This window comes from Equus przewalskii, chromosome 7 (assembly GCF_037783145.1).
Source record: "Equus przewalskii isolate Varuska chromosome 7, EquPr2, whole genome shotgun sequence".
NCBI classification, from domain to species: domain Eukaryota; kingdom Metazoa; phylum Chordata; class Mammalia; order Perissodactyla; family Equidae; genus Equus; species Equus przewalskii.
Window position 1 is genome coordinate 68,480,788 of NC_091837.1, and position 26,268 is coordinate 68,507,055.

A 26,268-nucleotide genomic window follows, 5' to 3' on the forward strand; every position below is an offset into this window, starting at 1 on the left:
AGCTGCCCCCTGGATTCTCCCTCTTATTGGTTTGAGTTGGCCAAACTTTTGGTAAAGTCCTTCCTCCACCTGACAGAGCTTCAGATGCTCCAGGCCTGTCCCAATGTGTCCCTCAAGGCTTCTCCAGGTTCAGATGCACGCGTATTGAGTGGCCAGGTGGTATAGTGGTTAAGTTTGTGTGCTCTGCTTCCACGACCCAGGGTTCACCAGTCTGGATCCTGGGCGAGGACCTAGCATCGCTCATCAAGCCACGCTGAGGCGGCGTCCCGCACAGAAGAACTAAAAGGACCTACAACTGGGATATGCCACTCTGTAGTGGGGCTTTGGGGCAAAGAAGGAAAAAAAAGAGGAAGATTGGCAACAGATGTTAGGCCAATCTTCCTCAAAAACAAAAAGAAACTGACATCTAAAAAAAAAAAATGATGCACATGTTTCTTTGGCCTGTCCTCAGCAGCCTCCTTCTCCCACCTTTCCCTCCTTCCTTTGCGGTCTGTGCCCCAAATCCCTTAGCACTTTGGGGCCTGAGGGGGCAGGCCATGCTGGGCGGGTCTCCCCTCCAGCCAGAACTAGAGGAGATTTACTCGCACGAGGAGTTCAGGGCACCCAGGGGTCAGGGCTCTCTGGGCCCAGTTCCCTATTCCTTCTCCATGTTCCCCTCAGGGGACACCCGCCCCAGAGTGAGGACCCAATGATCCTAGAATGAGCGCGCGGAGTGGAATCTTGACTGGTAGCTGGCCTTGTATTTCTTGCGCTGGGCTATGCTTACCCCCGAGCCCTCAGCCATGAGCTCAGGCCTCTCAAAGCTGCTGGGTGGACAAGGAACGCTGACTTTACTAGAAGATTCTGGGGAAAAGGCATGGAATGTAACTGGCAGGTAGTTCAAGATAATGTTTTTACGTTAAGACAAATGCATATAAATTATGTAATAGAATGTAGACGTGTGAATTTTAATGTCACAACATGCGACTTCAGAGGCGTTTTCCACTCCAGGAAGGTCTTCTGGCTGTTTCTTTAGAGTTGAGTCCCCAATCCCCCCACTGGCTGGCCCCTCTGCTGAGGGGTGTTTGGATGGAGAACTTGGAGAAGCGCTGATGTGCTCCGTCTCCTTTGTTATTGAGGTGAGGAAAGTGAAGACCCGAGTAGAGAAGTGATTAGACTAAGGACACACAGCTTGGAGGAGTCCAGATTTGAAACTCAGATCTGCTCTTTCCTCTGTACCAAGAGATGCCGCATTAGGTTTATGCGAATGCGTACCATGGCAAGAAAGGGGATCAAAAACAGAAAAGGGGCTTTGAGCGAACCCTTGGTTATCCAGAAAACACAGTTGAAAGACCGATTCTACTTGGAGTCTGTGCTCTGCGTGGAGGAGAGTTGACCCCACTCAGTGACAGAGTGTACTTCTCTACCTCTTTCAGGGTCCAGCGTTCCCTGGTTGGGAGAGAGGCTCAGGTGAAAAAGGAGGGGAAGTCCAAGGCCAGGGCCAGGGAAGGAGAGGAAGACGTCCAAGGTGGGAACAAGGCCAGCTGGAGGCCGCTCTGGACGCCGAGCCAGGGAGCTGGTAGGGCTGGCTGGTAGGGCTGGCTGTGTTAAAACGGTCGGACACCCGTGGACTTTCCCTTGCTCACACGCCACAGGCTGTACCCACACACATGTACACACACACACACACCCCTCACACTCAGGCTCATAGATGCCCAAAGATGATGATCAAATGCTCCCTCACAAAGCCGAAAAGTAGGAGGCCACTGGAGGAGTGAATTCTGGCCTCCCCACCCCACAACCACCCACTGACACTGAAATGAGGATTAGAAGGGGGAAGCTGATCTTAACCAGGGAATTGAGCAAGTGGAGCTATCTTGTCCTCAAAACGCCATGCTTGAAATTATTAAGTAAGGGTCAAAGGTCGGCATTTTTTTTTAAAGGTGTCTTGGACATTATTGTAAGTTTGTGACACCCAATCGTCAAAACCCGAAGCAATGAACATCTATAGATGGGCTTGTTACTGTCGCCTCTCACAGAAGTGCAACTCTCAATATAACTTAATCAAGTCAATTAATACTGTTTAATAAATAGGCCAGAAAATTAGCTGAGAGTTTTTCTCGGCGGGATGCGGCGTGCGACCAGTTATGGAAGATTGTCCCTTGAATCACTAAGGCAAACTTTGTTGAGTGTCATTTTACATAAAGCAATCACATAAAAAAAGAGTTATAAATAGAAAAAATTCCAAAATTCTCCCACAGACAGACAGGGAAATCGAAACATCAAAAAAAAAAAAAAAAAAACCAACCAAAAAAAAAAACCAAGAAACAAAATAAAACACAACCACCCCCACGCCCACACCCCATCTGCTTCAAGTTCTTCTGATCATACAGTACTCAACATCTTTGGATATTTTACAACGTACAACTCTGAACTGCAGCCAAGAGAAAGCAAAAAGAACTAACCAGTCGTCTGAAAAATTGAGTTTATAAGAAGTCATTACCTTTACAAAATAAAAACAAAAGCCCAACACCACTGGATTCCAATGTGTTCACTTTTCCTCGATTTCTTTTAAAGTTTGGGTCAGCCCCAATCCCTCGGCCGATGGGGGGAGCATGGGCATGCTGGCTGGCGGGCCCCAGAAGCGAGTGTCTGAAATGGAGACAGGAATCCAAGAGACGGCTACCCAGGCAGATGACACCTGAAGACAAGAGGGGTCGGAAGCAAGTCCCTGTGGCCAAAATGGCATCTGGTGGTACGTGGGGTCAAGGGGGGTTCTCTTCTGGGGAGCTGGGAGAGTGACAGAGTCTGTGGTCTTCTCTGGCCTTTTTGTTTTTTTTAGGTTTGCTCAGGAGGAAGCCAAGGCGATAGGAAGAGCCCAAGTCTCTTGAGCCCACAGCTCCGGGACTGGGGACACCAGCCCTGGGCACCCCTGCTGATGAACTCTCCCCGTTTCCGGGCTACTGAGAAACAAAAGCAAACTCAGCCAGACAAGGGAGGGAAGGGCAGGAGAGGACAGAGAAGATCAGAAAGGCACTGGGCCGGCGGAGCTGTCTTCCTTCGCAGGACCCGCGACAAACTCAAGAACCAGGGAGAGGGTGTGGACCCCAACCCCCAGGGCCCTTCAAACCCACATCAGAGCCCAGGCTCTGGCTCCCCGCACGGAGGGGGCCACACACCCCAGCTTCACCCCTGGAGGGAGGAGGGAGGGGTCGAGGGTGCTCAAACACAGCACAGAGGGCCATGGCCAGCCACGCCAAAGCCCTGAGAAACTGGAACTTGAGAAGCGACTAGAAACCCCAGACACCAGGTGCTTTGTCCAGAATCATGGTGGAGGGAGGCGGTTGCCAGGTGTTAAGAGGCAGGCCTGGTCCCGTCTATGTTGACCCCAGGAGTCCCAAGAGACTCGGTACAGCACTGAAGGGGGCATGTGGAGGCGGGGTAAATGCTAACTGGTCATCCTCAGGGCCCCAGACATGCACCGCAGCCTGCCCGGGAGGAGGGTAGGATTCAGAGTTCCCCAAAGCTGCCTGCAGGCTGTGGACAAGCCCCACCTCAGCTCTCTCTCTCTGTCACCCTGTCTAGTGTGGCCACGTTTCTCACCTGTGCTAATACAGAGGTGGATGTGATAAAATGGAAATCCCATAAGACAGATGGTTTCATCACGGACTTCAGGAGTGGAAAGCTCTGCCCTCTCCAGAATTCTCTGTGGAGGGATAGGCCTGTACACGTGCGAGGGTGGCTGGGAGAGGGGAAAATAAGAGGAGAAACTAGCAGCCCCCTTTCATAGCAGGGTGAAACCTGGGTGCAAAGGGCTCCTGTCCAAGGTCACTGGACAGTGAGGGAAAAATGGGCCTGGACTGCAGGAGCCTTGCTCCTGACTCCAGGAGGCGTCCCTGCCAATAGGGCATTTCCCATAAGCATCCCAGGACTGCTGGAGACGGGGATGCCTCCTCAGAGTAGTGTCTGTAGGGACTTTGCCATAGGGTGAGGCTCAGCCAGGCTGTGTGTGCCAGGACCCTACCCTCCTCCCTGCTCCATCTGGCCTGCCTCTGGCCAAGCCACCTCCCTCCATCTAGCGCCACACAGCTCCAAAGTGCTCCTGGGCACCAGCGTGTGGCCTCCTCTGTGGCGTGGGCCTGTGTGAGTGTCTGTGTGAGAGCCACAGAGACAGTCAGGGAGCAGCCAGGCCCTCGGGGAGGAGAAGCCCATCTCAGACACCAGCAAAAGGGAGGCAGCTGCCTCAGGAGGCCCGGAAAAGACCATTGCTGCTTATCTGTTTTTTCATTTTCCCATTGCGATTTGAAATACAAAGTTCAGAGCCACCGGGTGAGGCAGGGTGGGCCTGGTGGGAGAGGGTACGGGGCTGCTGGACTGGGGTGACAAGGACCAGCCTAGTTGTTGGCTTCAGACATGGAGGCCATATGGTTGAGGCCCGCGAGCCCGGGGAGGCCGGCCAGGCCCGCGGCCCACGGGTCGGGCAACGGGAAGTAGGGCCGCGCAGCGGCCACGTTCTCAGCCAGCGCGAAGGCCAGGAGGCCCCCGGCGTTGCGCTCGGCCTCCAGCTGCGCGCGCCCGAACAGCTTCATCTGCGTCTCCTCGAACTGCCGCTCGAGCTCCTGCAGGCTCAGCGCACCCTTGGGCGCCGCCAGGAAGTGCTTGGCGGGGCTGGGGCCCGGGAGGCACACGGCCGCCCCGCCCAGGTGGCCGCCCACATCGCCCAGCGCCGGTGGCATCACGAAGGCCGCCTTGTCGGGCGCCGCGCCGCCGGGCCCGAAGAGCAGGCTGGCGGCCCTCCAGGCGGCGGGCTTGCGGCCGCGCCGGGGCCGCGCCATGCGGCAGCTCTGGCGCTTGATGTGGCGGTGCAGGTGGTCGGAGCGCGTGAAGCTCTTGTAGCAGAACTCGCACTGGTAGGGCCGCACGCCCGTGTGGATGCGCATGTGGTTCTTGAGGTCGTAGTTGTGCACGAACTTGGCGTTGCAGTGGATGCACAGGTAGGGCCGCTCCCCCGTGTGCTTCCGCATGTGGATCTTCAGCTTGTCCTGCCTGCAATGCAGAGCCTGGATCAGTGCCTGCGCAGAAGGCCCGGAGCCACTCCTAACCCTCTGCTCCTTCCTCCTCCAGAACCTGCTAAGGCTCCCTCCTACCATGGTGTCAAACCCCAGGAACGGCACCCATGCTGAGAGTTACCTTCAACGGCTGCCCCACCCCAAACAGGTGTGGCCACTCACCTGGATTAGAGGGCTGGAGAAGGGGCAGTGTCCTAACAGGCATCCTCCACTCCAGAACTCCTTTTACACATTAGCTCAGAGTCATGAAGCTCCTACTCTGGCGGGGGCCTGGCTCACAGACTGGGAAATAGACTAGCTGGGGACACAGGCCCGCGAGGTCAGCAGTCTGTCTTTAGTCCTTCCACGGAGCAGCAACTTCTGATACTGGATTGCACCTTAATCTCATACCCCCTCTTTTCAAGCAACAGTTTTCCCTCCGGGCCCATCCTGCGCTGTTGCCCAGGGCCCCTGGTCCCATCCCAGCTCCTGAGCTGTTGCGATCTGTCTGTCCTCAGCGCTAATCTGGGAGGCTTTGGAAGCCGGCACACCTTGTTCAAGTCTCCTGCACTGCGGTTTCTCATCCCAAGCCCTGGGCTGTCCTCTTTGTAGACCATTCCAGGATTTACAAAAGAGCCAGGTGCAACAAGAATGCAGCCTAATCTAGGGCAAAGCTTCTCAGGATTTAAGGGGTATTATTCAGAGGTAAGGTATGGTGTAGGCGTGGGGCTCCCCTCGGGGGTGTGAGACCCACCACTAACATGCTGGGTGACCTTAGGCAAGTTACTTAACTTCTCTGCACAGGGCTGAACCTAGCACAGACATCAGTTTGTATTGTTCAGGGCTGATGGAGAGAATCTGGGTTTGTGTTGAACAAGATTCAATACACCTCCTGGTGGTCTTGAAAGGAAAACTGACATCACGGGGTTGTTTTCCTAAAGACGGAGCTCTGGGTAAACCAGCTGGGCTGCAAGGACTCCTCTTAGGATCCTTCTATAGCCTTCCCTAACCAGGCCTGGCAGGCCGGGAAGCTCTGTGTCCAGTCTCCCACCTCCTCCCGGCAGGTGTGGCTTGGGTGGAGTGTCTGCCTGTCATTTTGGGCTCGGGTTTGAGGTTGGGGCAGGTGTGGCGCCCAGGCATCCTCCCTAAAGTGGCCAGATTTAAACCACGCTCAACATAACCCCAGGCCAGCGGGAGCAGGTCCTGGGCTCCCGGTGTCCCCTGGCCGCTAGAGGTCTCACTGGCTCTCATTTTTGGGCTGGTTCTCCAGGGGCAGGGCTAGAGAGAAAAGGACATTCATGTGTACACTGGCAGAGACCAGGGGAGGAGGACCAGGGAGGATGATGCGTCCAGCCCACCTGTGCTCTTGGGAAGGTTGGAGGGCACCTGGGAGGCGGGGGTGGGGGTGGGGAGTAGGATGGGGAGGGAGGAGGAAGGGAGTGCTGCTGCCCAAGCTGGCTGCTGTCTTCCACACACCACATCCTCCTCTCTTCCAATCCCTCTGCCTCTGCCCCTCCCACAACCCGCCAGCTGCCCCTCGGCTGCATAGTACCCTGCTGTGACATCCACGCCCCCTCCCCCTGCCAGCATGCTGCCCCTATGGTATCTGTAACCCACATTTCATCCAGGCGATGGGTTTTTGAGTAGGAAGAGGTCTAAGAGAGCATCCAGGCCAGTGGGCCTCAAACTTGAGTATGCGTCAGAACCACTACCAGGGCTTGATGAGACCCAGGGCTGGGCCCCCTCCCAGAGCTTCTGATGCAGTAGGTCTGGGGAAGAGGGGCGGAGAATTTGCATTTCTAACAAGCTGCCAGATGCTGCTGCTCCTGCTGCTGCTGCTAGCCCATGGACCACTTTGAGAAACACTGGCCCAGGCTAATTCTTCACTCTGCAGATGGTCAAACTGAGGCCCAGGGAGGGGAATTGGCCAAGGGCACCTTACCGGGCAGAGCTGGGACTAGAACTCAGGCCTGTTGGCTCCCAGTCCAGGCCCCTTCCTCACTACTGTAGGGGTGGGGGGAATAGTGCCCTCTAGAGAGGCTATGCAGTGCTGACGACTATGTCTTGGGACTGCACACGTTCACTCAGGCTCTGATGGAACCCTGACGCTAGGTGGTCGGCTAGGCTCACTCACTGGCTATGCGACTTGCCCTCACCAAGGCCTGGTGGAAGGCTCAGTTCAGAGTCATCAGTGGGGTTTTACATACACCATCTCATTTAAATTCCTCACCACAACCTTATAAGGTAGATTTAAAAAAATTCACTATTACGTATAATTAGTAGTATTGGCCCTGAGGATCACCCTCAAATAATGGACAATGCAAATGGTAGATCTTTAAATATCAAGGGCCTATTATAAATATCCACTGCTTCTCCCAAGCTTTTCATTAGGGCATCAGAAATAAATCACATTTCAGCATCAATTGGCCCAAGTGTAAGTAGTGGTGAGAACGTGACTTTAACTTCATTTTACTGAGCACCTGCTATTGGCAGATGAACGACCCTGGAAGGTCCTTATTCAGAGGCAGGGTATGGGGTAGGGGTGGGGCCCCCATTAGGTGGGTAGGAGCTCCTGCTCTAGCTGCAGACCCACCACTAACTGGCTGGGTGACCTTTAGGTAAGTTACTTACTCTCTCTGTGCAGAGCTGAACCTAGGGCCAGATATTAATTCCTATTGTCCAGGGCTGATAAGAGAATGTGGGTTAGTGTGAGCTAGATTCAACATACCTGGTATAATTTCCTCCCTTGGACAGAGGAAAAGTGGGGGCTCAGAGAAGGCAAGCAGCTTTCCCAAAGGTATCCAGCCCGGTGAGGTGCAAAGGGGTCTGGAGGGCTATTTGGGGTGTGGTTTGTTTGCAAGCTGTTCTGAGGTTGAGAAAGGGTAGATTTTCAAAACTAGAACACCCAGCCTGCAGCCTGTAAGGGCTGCCTCAGAAAGTGCAGACCAGAACAATCCAAACAGGGCATTTGCAGCCAGCTTTCTGCCTCCAGGGCCAGAAGACTGGGGCACGCCATGGGGGGAGCTCAGCCCTGGCAGGAGCTGCTGCCCCTAATGAAGACTTTTCACAGGGGCAGGAGAGAGGGCGAGTAGAGTGGGCCAAGCTCATGAGAAACTAGTCCTGGAAAAAAATTTAGAGAGCATCTAGTTTACCAGGAGCATGTGACCATGTTCTGACTCACAGTCTGAGGCAGTGGGCCCAGCAACCTGCATTATTAGCAGTATGCTTCCCAGCACCTTGAAAATATTGATCTAATCCAGTTCCCTCACTTGCAAGATAAGGAAACCAAGGACCAGAGAGGGAATGGCTTTCTAAGGTCGCACACCTCCTATTCCTGTAAATGACCTTTCCGAGTGGATATAATGCGCATAGGCTTCGGCAGAGCAGGGCCCAGTGTAGGCACACTCCAAGAACTGGGCCAGGTTCTTAGTGGCCCTGGGCCTCAGTTTCCTGACCTCTAAAATGGGGGTGCTGGGCTGCACCCTTTTGACCTCTGGTGTTCTGAATGTGTTGATCTGGGTGACAGGCTTATACCGAATCTCTTTCTGGAGCTGGGTTGACCGGTTGCCTTCACAGATTTTGGCCCTTCTACCCTTGCCTCTTCACGAATCTGATCTGCTCATGGACACAGCATGAGTGTCTCTGGAAGATGTTCTAGCCAGACTCTCAGGAGCTGAGCTCTTCGTCACTTCCCTTCAGAACTGGAGGTCTGGTGGTCCTCTTTAAATGCTCAAGGCTCCCCTGTGCAGTGGCCCTTGCCCTAACTTACCCTTTAGCATGGCTATCAACCCTCTTTACAAGCTCATCCCTTCCGGTTATAAGATGCATAAGTTCTGGGGAGCCCTGGTGACTACAGTGAATGATACAGAATTGCATACTTGGAAGTTGCTAAGAGAGTAGATCTTAAATATTCTCACCACACACACACACACACACACACACACACACACACACACAGAGGCATCTAGGTGAGACGATGGAGGTGTTAAGTAACCTGACTGTGATAGTCATTTCACAATGCATACGCATATCAAATCATCACATTGGATACCTTAAGGTTATACAATATGTCAATTACATCTCAATAAAGCTGGGGAAAAAAGATCACCCCATCTACTTTTCCAGACCCCTGCCCCTCCCGATAGTACTGCGCCCACACACACGGATATGCTGTTCACCTAGCAGGCCACACTCTGGTCAACTTTGCATCTTTGATCACCTGCCGGCATGAGCTAGATGGCCGGACCCCCTACTGCAGCACCTGCCATATTGTGGGATGGATGCTTGGTACCTGGCTCCTTCCCTGTCTGTGCATATCTTGTGTATGATACCAGTGCTCCATCCTTAGGGTCCTACCAGAGGTCCAAGCCTAGATGCTGACACCCCTCTCTTTGCCTCCTTCCTTCCCAGCTGTGAGCCCTTGCTCTAGCTCTCCTCCTCCCGGCACCCATCTCTTCCATCTCTGAGTTTATTTACTCTTGCAAGCTGCTTTGTCTGAAATGTTTCCCCTCCCAATCCTCCCTGGCCCTTCAAGGTCAAACTCAAGGGCAGTTCTCCACAAACCCCGCCCTGTCCACCCAGGTCTCATCCTTTGCTCTGACCTCCCTGAATACCTGTGACCTGAACACTGCAGCTCAAGGCAGCTCACCCAAGGAACAAGGAAGGAGCAACAGAAGATGATGTGTCGGCGTCCTCCTTTCCTGCTCCCTGATGGCCCCGTAGGTGTCGGCATTGCCCTCCCGGCAGATCGTGAGCTCTGGAGGCCAGGTCTCCCTGTCCACGTCATTTGCACAGGTACTCCTGGCCAATGGAAACGCTTGTTCAGAGGCCACCTCTGCTGCCTTTATTTCTGTGCATGTTATTTCCTAGGCAGGGGCCGTCACGTGTGCTGTTTCCCTAGCTGCCGCTCAGGCCCGCAGAGCCACCACCCTGTCCCTGGCTCCTGGAGCCCTGTCTTGCTAGGAGCTTAGACAGCAAGATGATGCAGGAGGCCGCAAATTCATGGGCAAGGAGCACTGGTCCCCAGCTGATGCAGAGAAGGAAGCTGGCTGGCTCATGGACCTTTCTCTCAGTCCTAAGCATCAGTGTGGATCAGGTGCTTACTGGGCCACAGGCAGTAATGCCGTATCTCATGGAAGCCTATGCAGTTGGTGTTTCTGTCATTCTCATGAGGGAACAGAAGCAAAGAGAGGTGCAGTAATGTGCCATAGCTGCCCTTATCTTGGGCAATGTGTGAATGGAGTCATAAAACTGGGAGCAACCTTAGGGAGCACCTGCTCCAACTCCTTCATGTTACACATGGGGAAACTGAGGCCCAGAGAGGGGAGGAGACTTGGCGAAAGTCACACAGTTAGTTCAAGGCAGAACCAGGGCCTGAACCTGGGCCTCCTGATTACTGCTCCAGGGCTCTTTCCATGGTCCACCGGGATGCTAAGCTCTGTATTTGCTCGTTCAGCGGCCCTCATTGTGTGCCAGGTGCTGCCTTCTCAGCCCTCAGTCAGCACGTGGCACAGATGGCACTGGCACCTGCTTTGATAAGACCCTTGGGGGCTTTTGTCTTCTGCCTGGTGGACAACACTGAATGCAGAGTGGGTGCTCATGGCAGGTTTGTTGACTGACCAATGACCTGCTGGTGCAGGACCAGTTCTCAGAACTCTAAATCTGATGCGTTCTTCTCTTGCCCTGGTCCTCCTGTCTGCCATCTCATTCCTTTACCCCACACCAGGAAGCCAGCCTAGGTCACATGCCCCACCCTGATTTGCATTCCCTCTTCTAGCTCAGAGAGCTCATCCTCTCCTGGGAAAGACGTGCCAATCCTCATGAGCTCACCCCCAAGTGAAAGTGAGGGCCGCGGGGCCTCGCCTGGGGTCCTCGGCTTCCACCAAGGCTCCCGGGCAGGATAATGCTTTCCCAGCACCATCCACCCAGACTTCTTGGTAACCTGATGGTCTGAGACAAACTCTCTTCCTGCTGCCACTGCTAATGACATTACATTGTCTTAATAAGGTCCCCAGAGCTGCCAGGAGTGGGAGGACTAAAAAGAAAATACAGAAGAAAAAAAAAAGCAGCCAAGGCTCCTGGCCTTGTCTGAGAGCAGACAGCTGCTGGGCGGTCCGGAGCGGCCAGCATTTGGCTTGCACTGGAGCCAGGGGGTTGGGGACTGAAAATTGCGACCTCAGTGGGATGTTGGTAGGCGATCCAGTGGGAACTGGGGAAATCATGGCTCACCAGAGATGGACTCCTCAGGGTGCAGAGGGTGTCCATCCTTTCCCAGGGCCTCCGTGGGACCTCTGTTGTCTCGGGGCTGGTCCCTTCTCCAGTGTTGCCTTCACTATGTGCCCTGCCAGACATGGCTGGAGCACCTCTGAGAGCCAGGCTGCAGACAGATGCAGGGGCTACAGGAGGGAAGATGCCCAGCCACAGTCTCCAGAAGCTCCCCGGACAGGCTGCCTGCTCTCGAAGACTGATGTGGTGGGATAGGAGGAATTAAGAGACTTCCAAGGCCTTCAGAGGCCCAGGGCCAGGCCCGGTTGGCAATGATGATGGCTGGAGTTGGGGCAACAAGGCAGGGGGGGCCACCTGCGATGTGGGTGGGCAGGGACAATACCCACCCAGTGCAGCAGCATCCCTTTGCCTGCAGAGAGGACAAATACCTTCTTGTCTTCCTGGCTCACATGCTACCCCCGCTCCCACCCCCTTCTTCCAGGCCCGTACTAGGGGCCATCTCTGGCAGAACCCCGCAGTCCTGACCTTTGGCCCTGGCTTCCAGACTTTCTGGGAGTAGAAGGTAAAGGACTCCTGATGAGGCGGGTCGGGGCAACCTCGGCTCTGCTCTATTTCCTGGGGCTGTTCCTCTTTCTCATGTCAGAGCCAAAGACTCGTTTCGGCAGGAGCTGTCTCTCTGTGGCCAGCGCAGGCACCAACTGGCCTTTCTCAGGCAGAAATTGGTGACCTTGGACCAGGCTGGGGGAGTGTAAACATGGACTCAGGCACAGGCAGAGGCACTCGGAGTCCAAGTGATTATGAGGTCACTAGAGCTTAGGAGAGGACAGCATGGGGCCAGAGAAACACAGTCTGGAGGAAGCCTTTGAGGGCCTGGCTGGGGCTCCAGGGGTGTCTCACATCTGGAACAGTCGGTGGTGAGACAACTGGTAGGACTGGCTGAAATCTAGAGTCCCCTTGGAAGTGAGGTTCCTGACACCAAGGAATAAACAACAGGATGGTGGGGGAGGCCTCAGTCCCTTCTAGGGGACCCACAGAATGAAAGCAGCAGGAAGGGTCTAGGGACAGAAAGGGCTCTGCTGGAAGGCCCCCCGGCCCCTCCACCATGTTGTGGCTGCCAAAGTCATTAGGAATGATGTCCCCATGGTGCGTGGACATTGTGGGAGTTGGTATCTGAGGCCATAACTCAGAACCTGGGCCAAAGGGCCACCTTGCAGGGGGAGGGTAGGCCCCTCCAATATCCCCTAGGAGGGACGGGAGGGGGGTCAGCATCAAGGGGAGAGGAAAGGAGATCTGGCCAGAGAGTAGAAGCTCAGCGGCCATTAAGACTCGGGCTCCAGAAAGGGAAATAGCATCCAAGAGGAGGACGTGAGGGCAGCAGGTCTGCGGCCAATCAGCCCCAGGGAGTCGCTTGGCCTTGCAAGGGAGTCTGGGAATTCCGAGTCAAAGAGGCAGCAGCTGCTGCTTTAAGTGGCTGCTGAAGAGCCTCCAGCTGGGGAAGGAGGGCGGTGATACGGACGGTGGCTGCAGGAAGTCAGCCACAAAGAAGGTCCCCATGGAAAGGCTGCAAGGAGACTTGGCTGCAGAGAGAGCGACGGGAAACCTTGACCTGGACAGGCCAGGATAGGGGCTCTGGAAGACCTCCTTTCGGTCTTGCAGGGCAGCTCTGTGGAGGGGGCAGAAGGGAAGCAAAGACCCAGTGATTCTGAAGAATGTGACAGGGAGGGGGCCCGGGAGGGTTCAACTCGACAGCCGCAGCCCACACGGCAAGATAAAGTCCCTATGTGAGGACGCCAGGAAAATCTCCAACCTCCCCCACTCCGGGGGGTCTCTGCTCCTGGGAACGGGGGCACCCAAGAGCTTGTCTGATCTTTCTCAGGAGGGTCAGAGCCCAGTGGGAACCGAGTGAGGGGGAGGTTTCGATGGAGGCTGGAATGCAGCTGCTTCAGCTGGAGACAGGCCTGGGGGCCCAGACGGCTGTCTTTCTGCTGAGCAGGAGTAAACCGGAGGGAGGGCAGGGCAGATAGCTGGCCGGCAGAACCGCCCCACGGCTGATCTGGCCTGGAGGGGTGTAAGACTGCAGGCACAGAGGCCACCCTAAGTGATCATCAGGAATGTGCTGGGAGGGAGCGTTCTGGAATGCAACCTCCTATACAGCACAGCATCCAGGCCCGAACCAGGAGGCCTACACAGAGAATGCTCTAGTGTCAGGAGGGCCAGGCATCTCACTGTCTTGACTGACCAAGGTTAAAATTTTCCCTAGGAAAGGCAGGGCCGACAGCCTGGTGGGGCCCTCCCAGGAAGCTGTGTGTGGGAAAGCCTGGAAGGGAGGGGGTGGGGAGGGAAAGGAGACGGGAACTGAGGGTGCCATACCCTGAGACGCACATCCCGTTGAAGCCTCAGACCTGGGTCTCCCCTGAAGGGAACTATGTCCCCATTAAGGGGCCAGGCATGGAAGTTAGGGAGGAGGACCCTGGATGGCAGAAGGGGGCCCTCTGGGCTGACTCAGGGGCTGGCTTCCCTGGGTCTGGCCTGTGAAGAATGTCCCCATCTTAGAAGTCATCCCCAGGGGCCTGGGCTGGGTGTCACAGGCTGGAGAGAGGCCCTGGGTGGAGATGAGTGAACTGGACTTGAATTCAGGTTGTGCTCTGATCGATCTCCCTTCTGATAGCCCAGCTTTTGTCAAGCCTGGGGTAGGTGTTCTAACCTGGCCTGTGGATCTAAGGTGCATTCAGGAGGAGGTGGGGGCGGCAGGGCCACTAGTGAGGGACACTGAGGTGGGGTGAATCTTGGGGATTTTGGGTCCAGCGGCTCTGCAGTGATAACAAGAGCACCTTGAGGTCAGCATTGTCGGGCAGAAGGGGACACACCCTGGGCATGTGGGGCCTTGCCCCTTTGCACCTGGAAATTCTCACTGTCGGCTCAGAGCATCTGGGAGAGATTCTGTTTGGGGTTTCCCTCACAGAGGCAGCTGTGAGGAGGCCCAAGGCGCCCTGGAAACAGTCTTGTCCTTCAAAGCAGTCACCAAGGAGCCTGCAGAGCTGTTTTAGCAATGCCACTGTCACCTGAACGTAGTCCTGATGGCCTCCTCTGGCAACCTCAAATAGTTTTCAGGCTACCAAAGAGAGTGGGTCCCATTACTTTAGAGGACTCATCTTGTTTTTCCCCAAAAAAGCCTTGTCCCTGATTTGATATTTAACCTGCTTCAAAAAGTTTCACCCTATCCTCAAAGGCCAACACTTCAGACCCACCAGGGGAAATCCAGAGAACAAGCCCCCAGCAGTTCCCAGAGATGAATTTCTCAGAGGACGTGGGGTGACACAGCAGTACCACTGGAATAATGGGGGTCTCTCAGGGTGAGTTCTTTGATGGGGACAGTGGCAGTGTGGGCAAAGGACTGAGTCTAGTAACTCATGGTCACACAGCAGGTATCCACAAGGCTCTGTCCACATCTGACATGCTGAAATGACCAAGCCCTCACGCAAGGCCACTCACCAGAACCTCCCCCACTGTGGACATGGCTGGGAGGTCAGCCTCACATCGGTGACCACCAACGGTACCAACGGACCATATTTTCCCCAAATGAGGCCCATCAAAACCCAGCAGTGGACAGATCTGACTCACATGATCCCACCAGTCAGTTCTGACTACAAAAGCTGCTGCTCAGAAAAGGTACACACCCCACATTTGCTGAATGAGATAGAGTCTATATAAGATGAAAGGTTCATAATGTATTGATTTCAAATTTCAAATTCTATAATAGCATAAAGTTAATCCTCTTCCTAACATGGAGAGTCAAGGGGACAACATAAAGAAGGCCCCTCCTTTAGGTCTGACCCAAAAGAGGATTGAAAGGGCCTGTAGGGGTCTCTGTAGTCTCCTGGTCACACATTTTGCTGTCACACATGGACTGGGGTTCAAGTGCCAGCTCTGCCATTTTCCAGCTGTGCTTATGAGTGGCCAGCTGGCCACTGAGAGATGGATTGCTCATCTGTGCACAAAGGCCATGGCACCTCCTGGTCTTCCCAGGGCATGGCTGGGATGAGAGTATATGTAATACACTTAGGACAGCCCCTGACATGTTGAATGTGCACCAGATAAAATAAAGGGGCTGCAGGCCATTGGGGAGCATCAAACTGGCTCAGTGGGTCTACAGTGGGGAAGGGGAGAGGGAGGCCAAGCCAGTAAGGTGCTGGGGCCCCTCACTGCTGCCTTAACCAGAACAGCTCTGCTCTGATCTGTACTATAATTTGGCCTTCCATCTAATATTGTATTTAAGAAAATATTTTAGCTCTTCAAAGAGTTGAAAATTACTACACCAGGTCATGCCTAGCATGCCCTCTGGCAATGACCTTGACATGTGTTTAGGATCCAGTTTGGTCTCCCCTGGAATGGGTCTCTCCCTCCATCCTGGCCCTCCATGCCCCCTCTGCTGTCATCACCGTGGCCTCTGGCCCTGTCCCAGCACCCCTCAGACCCCCCGCCCAAGGGCTGCGGTGCGCACCTGGTGAAGCGGACCTCACAGATGTTGCACATGTATGGCTTCTCCCCGGTGTGGGTCCTCATGTGCCGCGGTAGCTTCCCGGCCCCCATGATGACTTTGTGGCAGATGGGGCACTGCTGAGAGGCCTTGGGCTTCAGCTTGCGCTCCTCTACCAGTGGCCAGGGTGGGAAGAGGCCCCCCAGATGGGTGGCACTCAGGAAGTTGAGATAGGCACCGTAGTCATTCTCTGCCTTGATGGGGCCCAGTGGCCCCCCAGGAAGGTCTGGGAACATGTCCTTGAAAAAGTCATTAGGGAAGGGCGGTGGTGGAGGTGGGGGCAGCTCCTCCTTCTCCTCCTCCTTGATCTTCCGGTTCTTGATGACAAGGTCCAACGGCCCACTGTCCATAGGCTGCTGAGGCAGCTGGGCAAAGGCACCAAAGTCCCCTGGCCAGAGGTGTGGGAAGAAGTCCGGGGCAAACGGAGATAAGGAGGGCCTCCTGTCGGGGATGTTGGCTTTGGGGTAGAGGTTCTCCCTCAGCAGAGATTCGATGGAGAAGTCCCGGATCACACCCAGATGGCCAGGGCTGCCAGCCTGGAAGGAATCAGGGAAGTCCCTGGGTGTGTCTGCATAGGCCTTCTCCGTGAGATGGTCAGTCTTGGAAGGGCTTTGGTGGCAGTTGATGTCCTGGGGGTCAGGCAAGTTTTCTTGATCAGCAAAATCCTCTGTGTCATCATCATCCTCCTCCTCTTCCTCCTCCTCCTCCTCTTCATCCTCCTCCTCATCATCATCTTCGTCATCATCATCGTCCTCCTTGTCGTCCTCCTCCCCTCCGTCGCCCCCGGGCTCCATGATCTCCAGGCACACGTTCACGATGCACTGGATCTCCAGCATCCTGGCGGCGTTGAGGATGTGCTTGACATTGGAGGCCGTGATGGTGAGCGTGGAGGTGTAGGCGAATTCCAGGATGGCGGCCAGAGCCTCGGGCTGGACAAAGTCGATCTCATAGACATACGGCTGGCTGGCTAAGGTGCCGGCCGTGAAGAGCTTCTTGAAGTACTTGCTGCAGGCGGCCAGGACGGAGCGGTGGGTGCGGTACTCCTGTTCCTGCACCACCAGGAGCACATCGCAGAGCAGGCCGTCATGTCGCTGCTCGTTCAGGCTACACAGGACCTCGCTGCTGTGGTTGGGGAAGGGAATGCCAATGAGCTCGTCAATGCCATTGGCCATGTTCTCAGACAGAGCCCTGCAGGGACACACAGAGAGGGAGACTGGGGTTAGAGGACATGGTCCCAGAGGGGGACACTTAGCTCTGGGACTCTGGATGAGGGGGGCGAGGCTATTGGGCATACTTGGCCACACCATCCCTGCCTAAGCTCCCCACCCCCACCCCTGCTGCTGGAAAGCCAGCCCTCCTTCCTCTCAGCTTTTCCAAATCTCACCGGCCACCCAGAGCTCAGCTCACTAGCTGGGGCTTCTCACTGCTCCACTGGGCTCTCTCCCTGGACTCCTACGGCCCTGGAGTTAGGCTTCTCATTGGGCAGTTGGGGTAGGCTAGTTACAGAGGCTATGGAAGCTTCTGCGGGCGTAATTTCACTGAATTCCATTTTGTTAACATGCCATTGTGGACCACCAGGAAGGACAGCCACATGAAACCCAGCTGCCAGTGTGCTACCGGAATGGCGTCCACCACCCACTAGCACAACATCTGGGGGTCTAGGACCAAAGGGGGAACATTCTCTCACGGCTCAGCGCTCCTGCTGGGAATATGCTGTGGTTTATCCCACAAATCCTCTGACTCCTGTAACAGACGAACGTTTTGCATTGACTACTGTTATGGGCCAAGTTGTGTACCCCGTCAAGTTCATATGTTGAAGTCCTAACCCCCAGCCCCCCAGGATGTGACTGTTTGGAGGCAGGTCCTTTAAAGAGGGGATTAAGGTTAAAATGAGGTCAGATGCATGAGCCCTAATCCAGGATGACTGGTGTCCTTATAGAAAAGGATATTAGGACATAAGAACACAGAAGTCTGCGTGAAGACAGAGGGAGAAGACGACCATCTGTAAGCCAAGGAGAGAGGCCTCAGAAGAAACCAACCTGCCGATATCTTGGTCTTGGACTTCCAGCCTCCGGAACTGTGAGAGAATAAACGTCTGTCATTTAAGGCCCCTAGTCTGTGGGACTTTGTTATGGTGGCCCTCGCAAACTAATACAGCTACTAGGAATCTGAAAACTGAATTTGTGGCCCATTTTCAGCAAGGGAATTGGGGCCTTGTGGGATATGTTTTGCCTTCTGACCTTACTTCTGGATTCATCTTAGGTGATGAAGTTTCCCTTCATTTGCAATTCTTGATCTTTTTTTAAAAAAAATACTGACATCCTATATGTGTATATCGGAGAGCCATTTCACCTATAAGTCAACATTTCAATTCAATCTTAATTTGAGTGCATTGTTAGTTAATTTATCATGTCTGTATTCTGTTACCCTCAGGGAAAGATGCCCCCTAGGAGGAGAAGCCATTCTGAGATTTCTTAGCATTATAAATATTAGACAGAAAGTGAGGCCAGTGACAGCAGCCAGGAGGGAGAGGTGCAACGGCAGCGGGCAGCCCCTCCTCTCAGGGAGCAGAACTCAGAGCCCGAGGCAGCAGGCTCAACCTGGACCAAAGGCTGCCTCAATGTTTATGCCAGAGCACGTAGGGCCTTCTGCTTAGAGCAAAGCTTGACCGACTGTGGTCCGTGCATAAATTCTAGCAAAGGCCTGGCCCTTATCCTGGTGCAATTACAGTGGGGAGAAAATAAAAAGAAAACCCAAACCTGAAAGCCACACGCCCCAGTGGGAAGAGCTTTGGGAATCCCCACACATTTACCTTTTGGGTGTTTCTTTCTGGGAAAGCAGATGCAGGGGGAGGGGAGGAGCAAGAAGTGCCAGGCCCATAATACCCAAGGCACCAGGGACCCAGAAGAGCATCCAGGGTGCTGGGTGCTCCCTCCCCCCAGACGCCCGAGCCTTCCCTGAGCTATCCCACCTGGGCAGGTGCTCAGGAGGTTTCCTGGAGCAAAGGCCTTGCTGCTGTTTTCCTGCCTTCTCATCTTTAAAAGCACCAGGGACCCCACAGGCCATGAATTCATTCCCTAAATAGTCATTGGGTTTCTTCCTGTGCCAGGCACTGCCCAGGGTCCCGGGGATGCAGACAGAACAAAGCAAGAAGGCCCTACTCTAACAGAGCTTACACAGACACGACCGCTGTGACAAAAATAGAGCCAGAGTCACCGAAGAGGACGTAGAGAAGGCAAATGAGCCATCTTCTTTGAAAAAATGTTCAATGTCATTAGACTTTACAGAAATGCAAGTTAAAACCACAATGAGATATCACTAGATACCTATCAGAATGGCTAAAATAAAAGACAGTGACAACACAAAATGCTGGCAAGCATGTGGAGAAACTGGATCTCAAATGCATTGCTGGTGGGGATGTCAACTGGCACAGCCTCCCTGGAAAACAATTTGGCATATGACCCAGCAACTGCACTATTAAGCATTTATCCCAGAGGAATGAAAACTTATGTCCACACAAAGACCTGCACACAAATGCTCATCACAGCTGTATGCATACTAGTCAATAACTGGAAAGAACCAAGATGTCCTTCCACGGGTGAGTGGTTAAACCAACTACACCATGGAGTACTAGTCAGCGATACACAGGAATGAGCTATTGACGCACATGACAACCTGGACGAAGCACAGTGATAAAAGCCACTGCCAACAGGTTACAAACTGTGTGAGGCCTTTTATACAACATTCTTGAGATGACAGCATTATAGAAATGGAGGAGAGGTGGGTGGTTGCTAGTAGCTAAGGAGGGGCTGTGGGGAGGAGGGGGTGGGCATGGCTATAAAAGGACAACAAGAGGGATATCCTCACGGAGATGGAAATGTTCTGTATCAACATCAATATCTTGGTTGATGTTGTACCATGGTTTCCAAAAATGTCACCACTGGGGAAAACTGGGTTAACAGTCCATGGGATATCTGTATTATTTCTTAAAATGACATGTGAAATTGACAATTATGTCAAAAGAAAAAGCTTAATTTAAAAAATCATAGAAAACCACCTAAATCAATCAATCACTCTCCACCGTCATCTCCATCTCGTATCTGTGTCTCTGTAGCAGTGTGTGAGGCGTTGCGTGGTGGGGGAGACTACCCAGGGCCGTCGGGGGGCCCTCCTTGAAGAAATGACATTTGAGCTGAGGCCTGGATGGTGAGAGGGATCCAGTCATGGGTAATGTAGGGAACAGTGTTCTAGGCTGTAGGAACAGCAAGTGCAAAGCAAGCAGACCCACCAAGGTGCTCTAGGTCTGGGAGGCCAAGTGTGGCTCTGAATGATCCCATATAACTTGGTTCTTGTCTACCGAAACCCCATTCCACTTCTGCATCTCTCTGGGGGCCTCAGATGGACCACATCTACCTAGATCCCCCTGAGGCCATGGGTAGGACTCCCCTTCTCTCTGACCAGGGAGGGTGTCCCCAGGCCACAGGCTTCAACCATCTGTGCCACAGAGAGAGCTCTGAGGCTGCCCCCCGACCGCCCGCAGAAAGAGAGAACCTTCTGGAGGCTCTCCCCTTTCCCTGTACCCCACGGCTGTCCCACTCTAATGGTGGGGGTCAGAGGGATGTGGAAGGCTCCGAAGCTAGGGAAGCCGAGGGGCTCATGGCCATGCCTGCTGCGGGTCTCAGGAGGGCTGCTTTGTAGGCAACCGGGCTGGGGGTCAGCAGGTTAGCCCCTCTGAGTCTCTGGTCAGAGAAGAGACCTCAAGTCTGAGCAACATTTGGTTTTGAATGGTCAGAGCCAAGTGCAATGTGACCTTCTGTCTATTGAGTACAGGGACCCGAGGACACTGATCCCCACCTCTTTGGCCCCCAGCTCCCTGCTTCAGGCCCTATGGGAGAGACCGGAAGGATATCAGGGCCAATCTCAGCCGGCACCTTCTCTCCGCAGGCCAGGTCCCAGCCTTAAACAATGCGTTTCCTGAATGAGGGATCCAGACCACCATCTGCCCTCAGGCGTGCTCAGTCTTCACAATAACTTGGATTTAGCTCCTATTATTATCATCATCCCCATTTTACAGATGAGGTAAATGAGGCACAAGAGGATAAATCACACAGACAGTAAGTTATGGCATAACGATCTGAGCCTGAAGTCTGGCTCCCCAGCCACGGTCTTAACCACAACCAATCCAGCTCCTGCCTCCGACCCACAAAGGTAACCAAGAATGGCCAGTAGTCTCTGCTGTCGCCTGAGTGGCCCAGACTTCGGGCACTCAGAGGTCCTTGGGGTGCCTTTGTGGAGGAGGGTGGGAAGGATGTGGGTCAGCGGGGGAGGGTGGCCCTGCTTTCCTTCAGGGGGACAACCAAGCAGGCTTGGCCAGCCTCAGGAGCTGGAGCACCAAGAAGACCTCCCCAGGGGGAGGCCTGATGGCGTAGTGGTTAAGTTTGCCTGCTCTGCTTTGGCAGCCCAGGATTTGCCCATTGGGATCCTGGGCACAGACCTACATGTGGCTCATCAAGCCATGCTGTGGAGGCATCCCACATAGAAAGACTAGAAGGACTTACAACTAGGATATACAACTATGTACCGGGGCTTTGGGGAGAAAAGAAAAAAAGAGGAAGATTGGCAATAGATGTTAGCTCAGGGCCAATCTTCCCTTCTCAGAGCCAGGGGAGGGGTTCCTCTCAGACCCCTGGGAACACACCTGCTTGCTCCCCAGGCAGCCTCCCTGCTCTGTGGAAGTGGCCCCCTTGGTGGCTGTCTTGACAAAGCTCTGCCAGGGGAAAGAGGAGGAGGGGAGAGGAGGAGATGGAGCTGAGGCTCAGTCAGGCTTTCCCATCCCACCTTCTGAGCACAACTGAATGGGCAGTCACCCGGATGGGGTGACCGGCCACAACACTCCCCTCAGATGTGCCCCAAATACACCCCTCTTCCTCTACTCTCCAATCCCCAAACACGAATCCTGCTCCTCAGCCTCGATGCCTTTGCTCATGCTGAACTCCCGGCTGGAGAACATCCCGCATCTTTCATCTCCAGCACCCACCCTCTCCAGGGGTCCGTGTCCCACCCGTGCTTCAAGGACCCACTCAAACGGCCCTTTCTCCGTCTCAGTTCAGAGGCCGGGCCTCTCCAGCCTTTGTTCCCCTGAACACATGATGACGCCTGTCATTGATTTTCCTCTGCCTTGGACTGTAACTAATTTTACGTGTGTCTTGGCATCTCTGCTAGATTGTAAACTGTCATTGCAGTGCTCAGTGCAGTGCTGGCACATAGTTGGTGAAGGTCTGTGGCAGGGGCTTGGCAGCACTGAAACTACAGTGGTGCAGGTTGTTCACTGTACAATGGCACCACATCTAAAAATGGCTGCCCCATGGTTCTTGCCTCCTGTTAGCAAGAAGTCATTCCTTCTCGTGGTGCCCTCCCACTTGAATAGGGCTGACCTTTGTAACCAGTGATCTGTGGAAATAATGGTGTGTGACTTTTGAGGTGAGGCCACAAAAGACATCCTGGGGGCAGCCAGCTGCCAGGTTGGGAAGATGCTCAAGCAGCCCTATGGAGAGGTCCACATGGAAGGAACCATGGCCTCCAGCCAGCAGCCAGCACGAACCTGACAGCTGTGTAAGTGAGCCGCTGTGAGAGTGGGTCCTTCAGCCCCACTCAAGCCTTCAGATGACGGCAGCCCCACTCATCCTGACGGCAGCCTCGGGGAAGACGCTGGACCGGGTGCACTTAGCGGGGCTGCTCCTGAATTCCTGACCCACACGAACTGTGAGACAGTAAATGTTTATTCTTGTTTTAAGTCATTAAGTTTTAGAGTCATTTGTTATGCAGCCATAGATGACAAACACAGGGGCCCCATCCACTTCATAGACATTATACGTCTGTGACATTTATCATGACAACTTTCAGGCAGCAGCAGTTAGAGGCTTGCAGTCTAACAAAATCAGTCTGTTACGTCGCTGTTCCAGTAGATGGAAATAGATGTACTGAGGAAATGACACCTCTTCTAATTCCCATGAAGTTACGATACGGGGGACAGGGTCCTCACCCTCAGAGTGACCTTCTCATCTGAAAAGACTTTTTGTGAATGAAATGAAACTTTGTTAAGTAAAAAGCCCAAATCAGTAAAACCCCAGAAAATTAGTTCTTTAGGAAGAGCCAAGTTTTCTTGCTTGCTCAGGGCTTATTCCTTTAAAGACAAAAATGTTTTGCAGGGAAAATTCCGACAATTCCTTCAGCTTTCCCCCGCCTTCTCAAGTAGAGGAGACGCAACTCGTTGGAGGGTGTGTGGGTGGTCAGTGTGTCATCCGAGCCCACTGAGGAATGGAGAACGCTGTCTCCACGCTAAACGTCCCATCTCCTGTGCCTTTGGAGCCCTGTCTGCTTGGGACTAGGAGTCAGGAACCCATAGCTGTGTGACTTTGGGAGCACCCTCTGCCTCTCTGGGCTTCTGTTTCCTGGTCCTGTCACTGGCTGGTTGCGGGAAATCCGATACCCCACGTCATAAGTGCAAGAAGCCAGAGGTGCAAAGTGGATCTGGAGATGAGGAGGGGAACACACGCCCTGGTGACCCCGGACTTGAAGGCTAATCTGCTTAGCAGCGACTTCTCCCTGTGCCTCGGTTTGCTGCTTTTGTCCCATTCCCGGAGGAGCGGATGTAGCTGCTCAGCCGGGGGCTGTTTTTACAGGCAGGAGGCGGGGGCTCACTTTTCATTGTCTCTTTGGGAAGAAGTGCCCCCGGTGGCCCCGCGTGCACTCTGGGAGCGTCCCTGGTGACCCTAAGATTCCCATGCCCCAGAGGGCCCGCAGACAGCAGTGTCCCAAAGGGGATGCTGTGCCCGCCCCCCTTCCTGCCCAGGCCCTCCCCGCCTCTCCCTCCCATGGCCCAAGCCAGGGCGCTCTGTCTCCAAGAATAACAAGCTCAGGAAAGAGAATCACACACACACACATGAAAAACAAAACAAAAACTCAACAGCTAGGAGATATAAAATAGGAACCTCTGCTAGGAAGAGGATAGAAAAAAGAGAGAGATCAGAAATAAGGGGGAGGAGGAAGGAGGGGAAGAGAAGCTCAGAAACGGAGGGAGGAGGTCAACGAGGAAGAAGGCAGGGCGGGTGAAACCTTCTCAGTGTGGTCCAGGGCCCCCCTTGGGCCTCTGCCCTCCACAGAAGGTTCTAGAGCCCAGGTGTGTCCAAGTGGCCCTGTCTGATAAAGGCAACACTTCTCCTCTCTGGCCTCGGTTTATTCAACTGTAACCTGACAACATTACACCTCAGGTACCCTACCTGCATTCCCCTCTCTCCCTACCAAGAGGAGGGGTCATGGCCTCAGTTTATCCCCTATAAGGGGGGAGGGGTGCTTCTCTGAGAGGAACAGAGAGGAGACCCGGGTGAGGCGATTGGAAGAGGTGGGGGGCCCTTGGATACACAGAAACGTACTGTAGAAACCTGGCTCTAGAACTGCTCCAGGACAAATTTCTTTTCCTTTTCTTTTCTTTTCTTCTTTTTTTTATGAGGAAGATTGGCCCTGAGCTAACATCTGTTGCCAATCTTTCTCTTTTTGCCTGAGGAAGATTGTCGCTGAGCTAACATCTGTGCCAATCTTCCTCTATTTTATGTGGGATGCCACCACAGCATGGCTTGACAAGCCGTGCTAGGTCCGCACCCAGGATCTGAACCTGTGAACCGCAGGCTGCTCAAGCAGAGCAAACTTAACCACTATGCTCCTGGGCCGGCCCCTCCAGGACTAATTTCTCAAGTGTGACTTGAATTTTTCTTTTTCTGTTTGTCCTGTTCTAATCACCAAATCAATCAAGCAAGCGACCCGGCATTTATAATAATAACCAAGACCATCTACCACTTATCAAACACCTATTGCGTGTCGGCCACGGCCCTCGAATCCTTCCCAACCCATACAGCTCTGAAAGGTACATATCTTTTATCACCTCCAATTTAGAGAGAAAGAAACAGGCATGGAGAGGGGGAGGGACTCACCCAGTGCCACAGGTGTCTGAGCCAGGATGTGAACCCAGCTGCATTTGGGGCCCAGCTCATATTCCTCCCCTTTACCACATTGTCCCCTACACAGCCCAATTTGTGTCTTACTTTAGAGATTTGATCAGAGCCAGAGCTGAGGGATGTGCACGAGGGAGCTGAGACCCATGCGTGCCGGGGAGGCTCAGTACCCAGGGCAAATAAGAGGTATGGACAGAAAGTCACAGACCCTGTGGGCTGGGGAATCAGGGTGGGCTGTCAGGAGGAGGCGTCTTGTCTGAGCTGCAAAGGAGAGAGGGGATTTTGTTGGGCAGAGGGGCAGGAAGATCCTGCCCCACATCATTTGGATCTGGGAGACTTTGGATTTCTGGAATCCCCTCTGAAAATGTGTTTCACCTGGATGCTGAGTGGGATCCCACGAGCAGCTCTTCTCAGCCAGTGTGTGCCTGATGTTGATGGACATCCATCTGACAACAGGAGGGGGAGAACCCTGCTCCCAGCCTGCCTGGGTCTGCATCCTGGCTCCCCCCAACGACCTCTGGGACTTGGTCTTATCCTCCTTGAGCTCAGTTTCTTCATCTGTACAATGGGGATGATGACAGCGTCTACGTGACAGCGTTGCTGTGTGGATCCAGCAAGGTAAGCACCTCAAGCGCCTCCCAGGACATCGCAGTGCTCCACAATGTTGGCAACAATGAAGTCCAGGAAGGACATGGAGCCCTCATGGGTGTCTTGGCAGAGGGGGTGGGACCGTGCCGGGAACTAATCTGCCAGCCTCACAGTTCTGCAGAGACCCACACATTGAAGCATCTCTCCTAGAGACACTCCCTAAGATGGCCCTACACGTCCCAGGGCCAGCTCCGCCTGTGGGGGGCATCGTAATCTTCCAGGCTCTTTCATACCTCAGTGCTCCTAACCCAATCAGGCAGGAAAGGCTGGTAGAAACTTCATGCCCATTTTACAGATGAGGAAAATGAGGCACAGAGAGGAACCCATGCCCAAGGGCACAGGGCAAACTAGTGTCAGAGCTAGGACCAGAACTAGGGTGTTCTGGTACCCAAGCCTACGCCCCCAGCCAAGTGCAGTGTTGCCTGGTTAGTAGGCACCCAGGTTCTAGGTTTGGTTTTACTAGGAACGTGAAGTGCAGGGGTTGGCAAATGATATACTTCTGCTGCCCGCAGTTTGCTTCTCCAGGAAATGGGGAAGTAATGGCATGGATCTTACCCGCTCTGGGGCAGTGTCTGTTTCTTACAAGTCTGTGTCCTTCTCAGGACCCCATCAAACAGGAGCAAAGAAGATGCTGAACGAATGAGATCAGTTCAAATACACAGTGGGCATAGCCTTGAAGTCACAAAAGGCAGTGGAGTGGCCCCAACCCTCTGCCTTGAGGACATCTAACATTTGAACAGAGCCCTGTCATTCCCAGGCACTTATATTCATTCATTTTATCCTTATCATGACCCCCGTTTGATAGGGATCAGAGAGGCCAAGT

General features: G+C 53.9%; 1 protein-coding gene across 12 annotated transcripts in view; it reads right to left on the reverse strand.

Annotated features, from left to right (window-relative positions):
- Positions 1-2,043: 2,043 nt before the first annotated feature.
- Positions 2,044-26,268, reverse strand: part of ZBTB7C (zinc finger and BTB domain containing 7C) — a 348,164-nt gene continuing 323,939 nt past the window's right edge. For 10 of the 12 annotated variants that reach the window (XM_070630134.1, XM_070630131.1, XM_070630133.1 and 7 more), the window contains 2 exons: positions 15,754-16,977; positions 2,044-5,025 (listed from right to left, as the gene is read on the reverse strand). In XM_070630134.1, coding sequence (XP_070486235.1) covers positions 4,374-5,025; positions 15,754-16,961 — 1,860 coding nt within the window. In that variant the 5' untranslated portion in view covers positions 16,962-16,977 and the 3' untranslated portion in view covers positions 2,044-4,373. Of the gene's footprint in view, positions 5,026-15,753; positions 16,978-17,828; positions 17,867-26,268 lie in introns of all 12 variants that reach the window. The other 2 variants (XM_070630128.1, XM_070630127.1) reach the window with 1 other exon arrangement.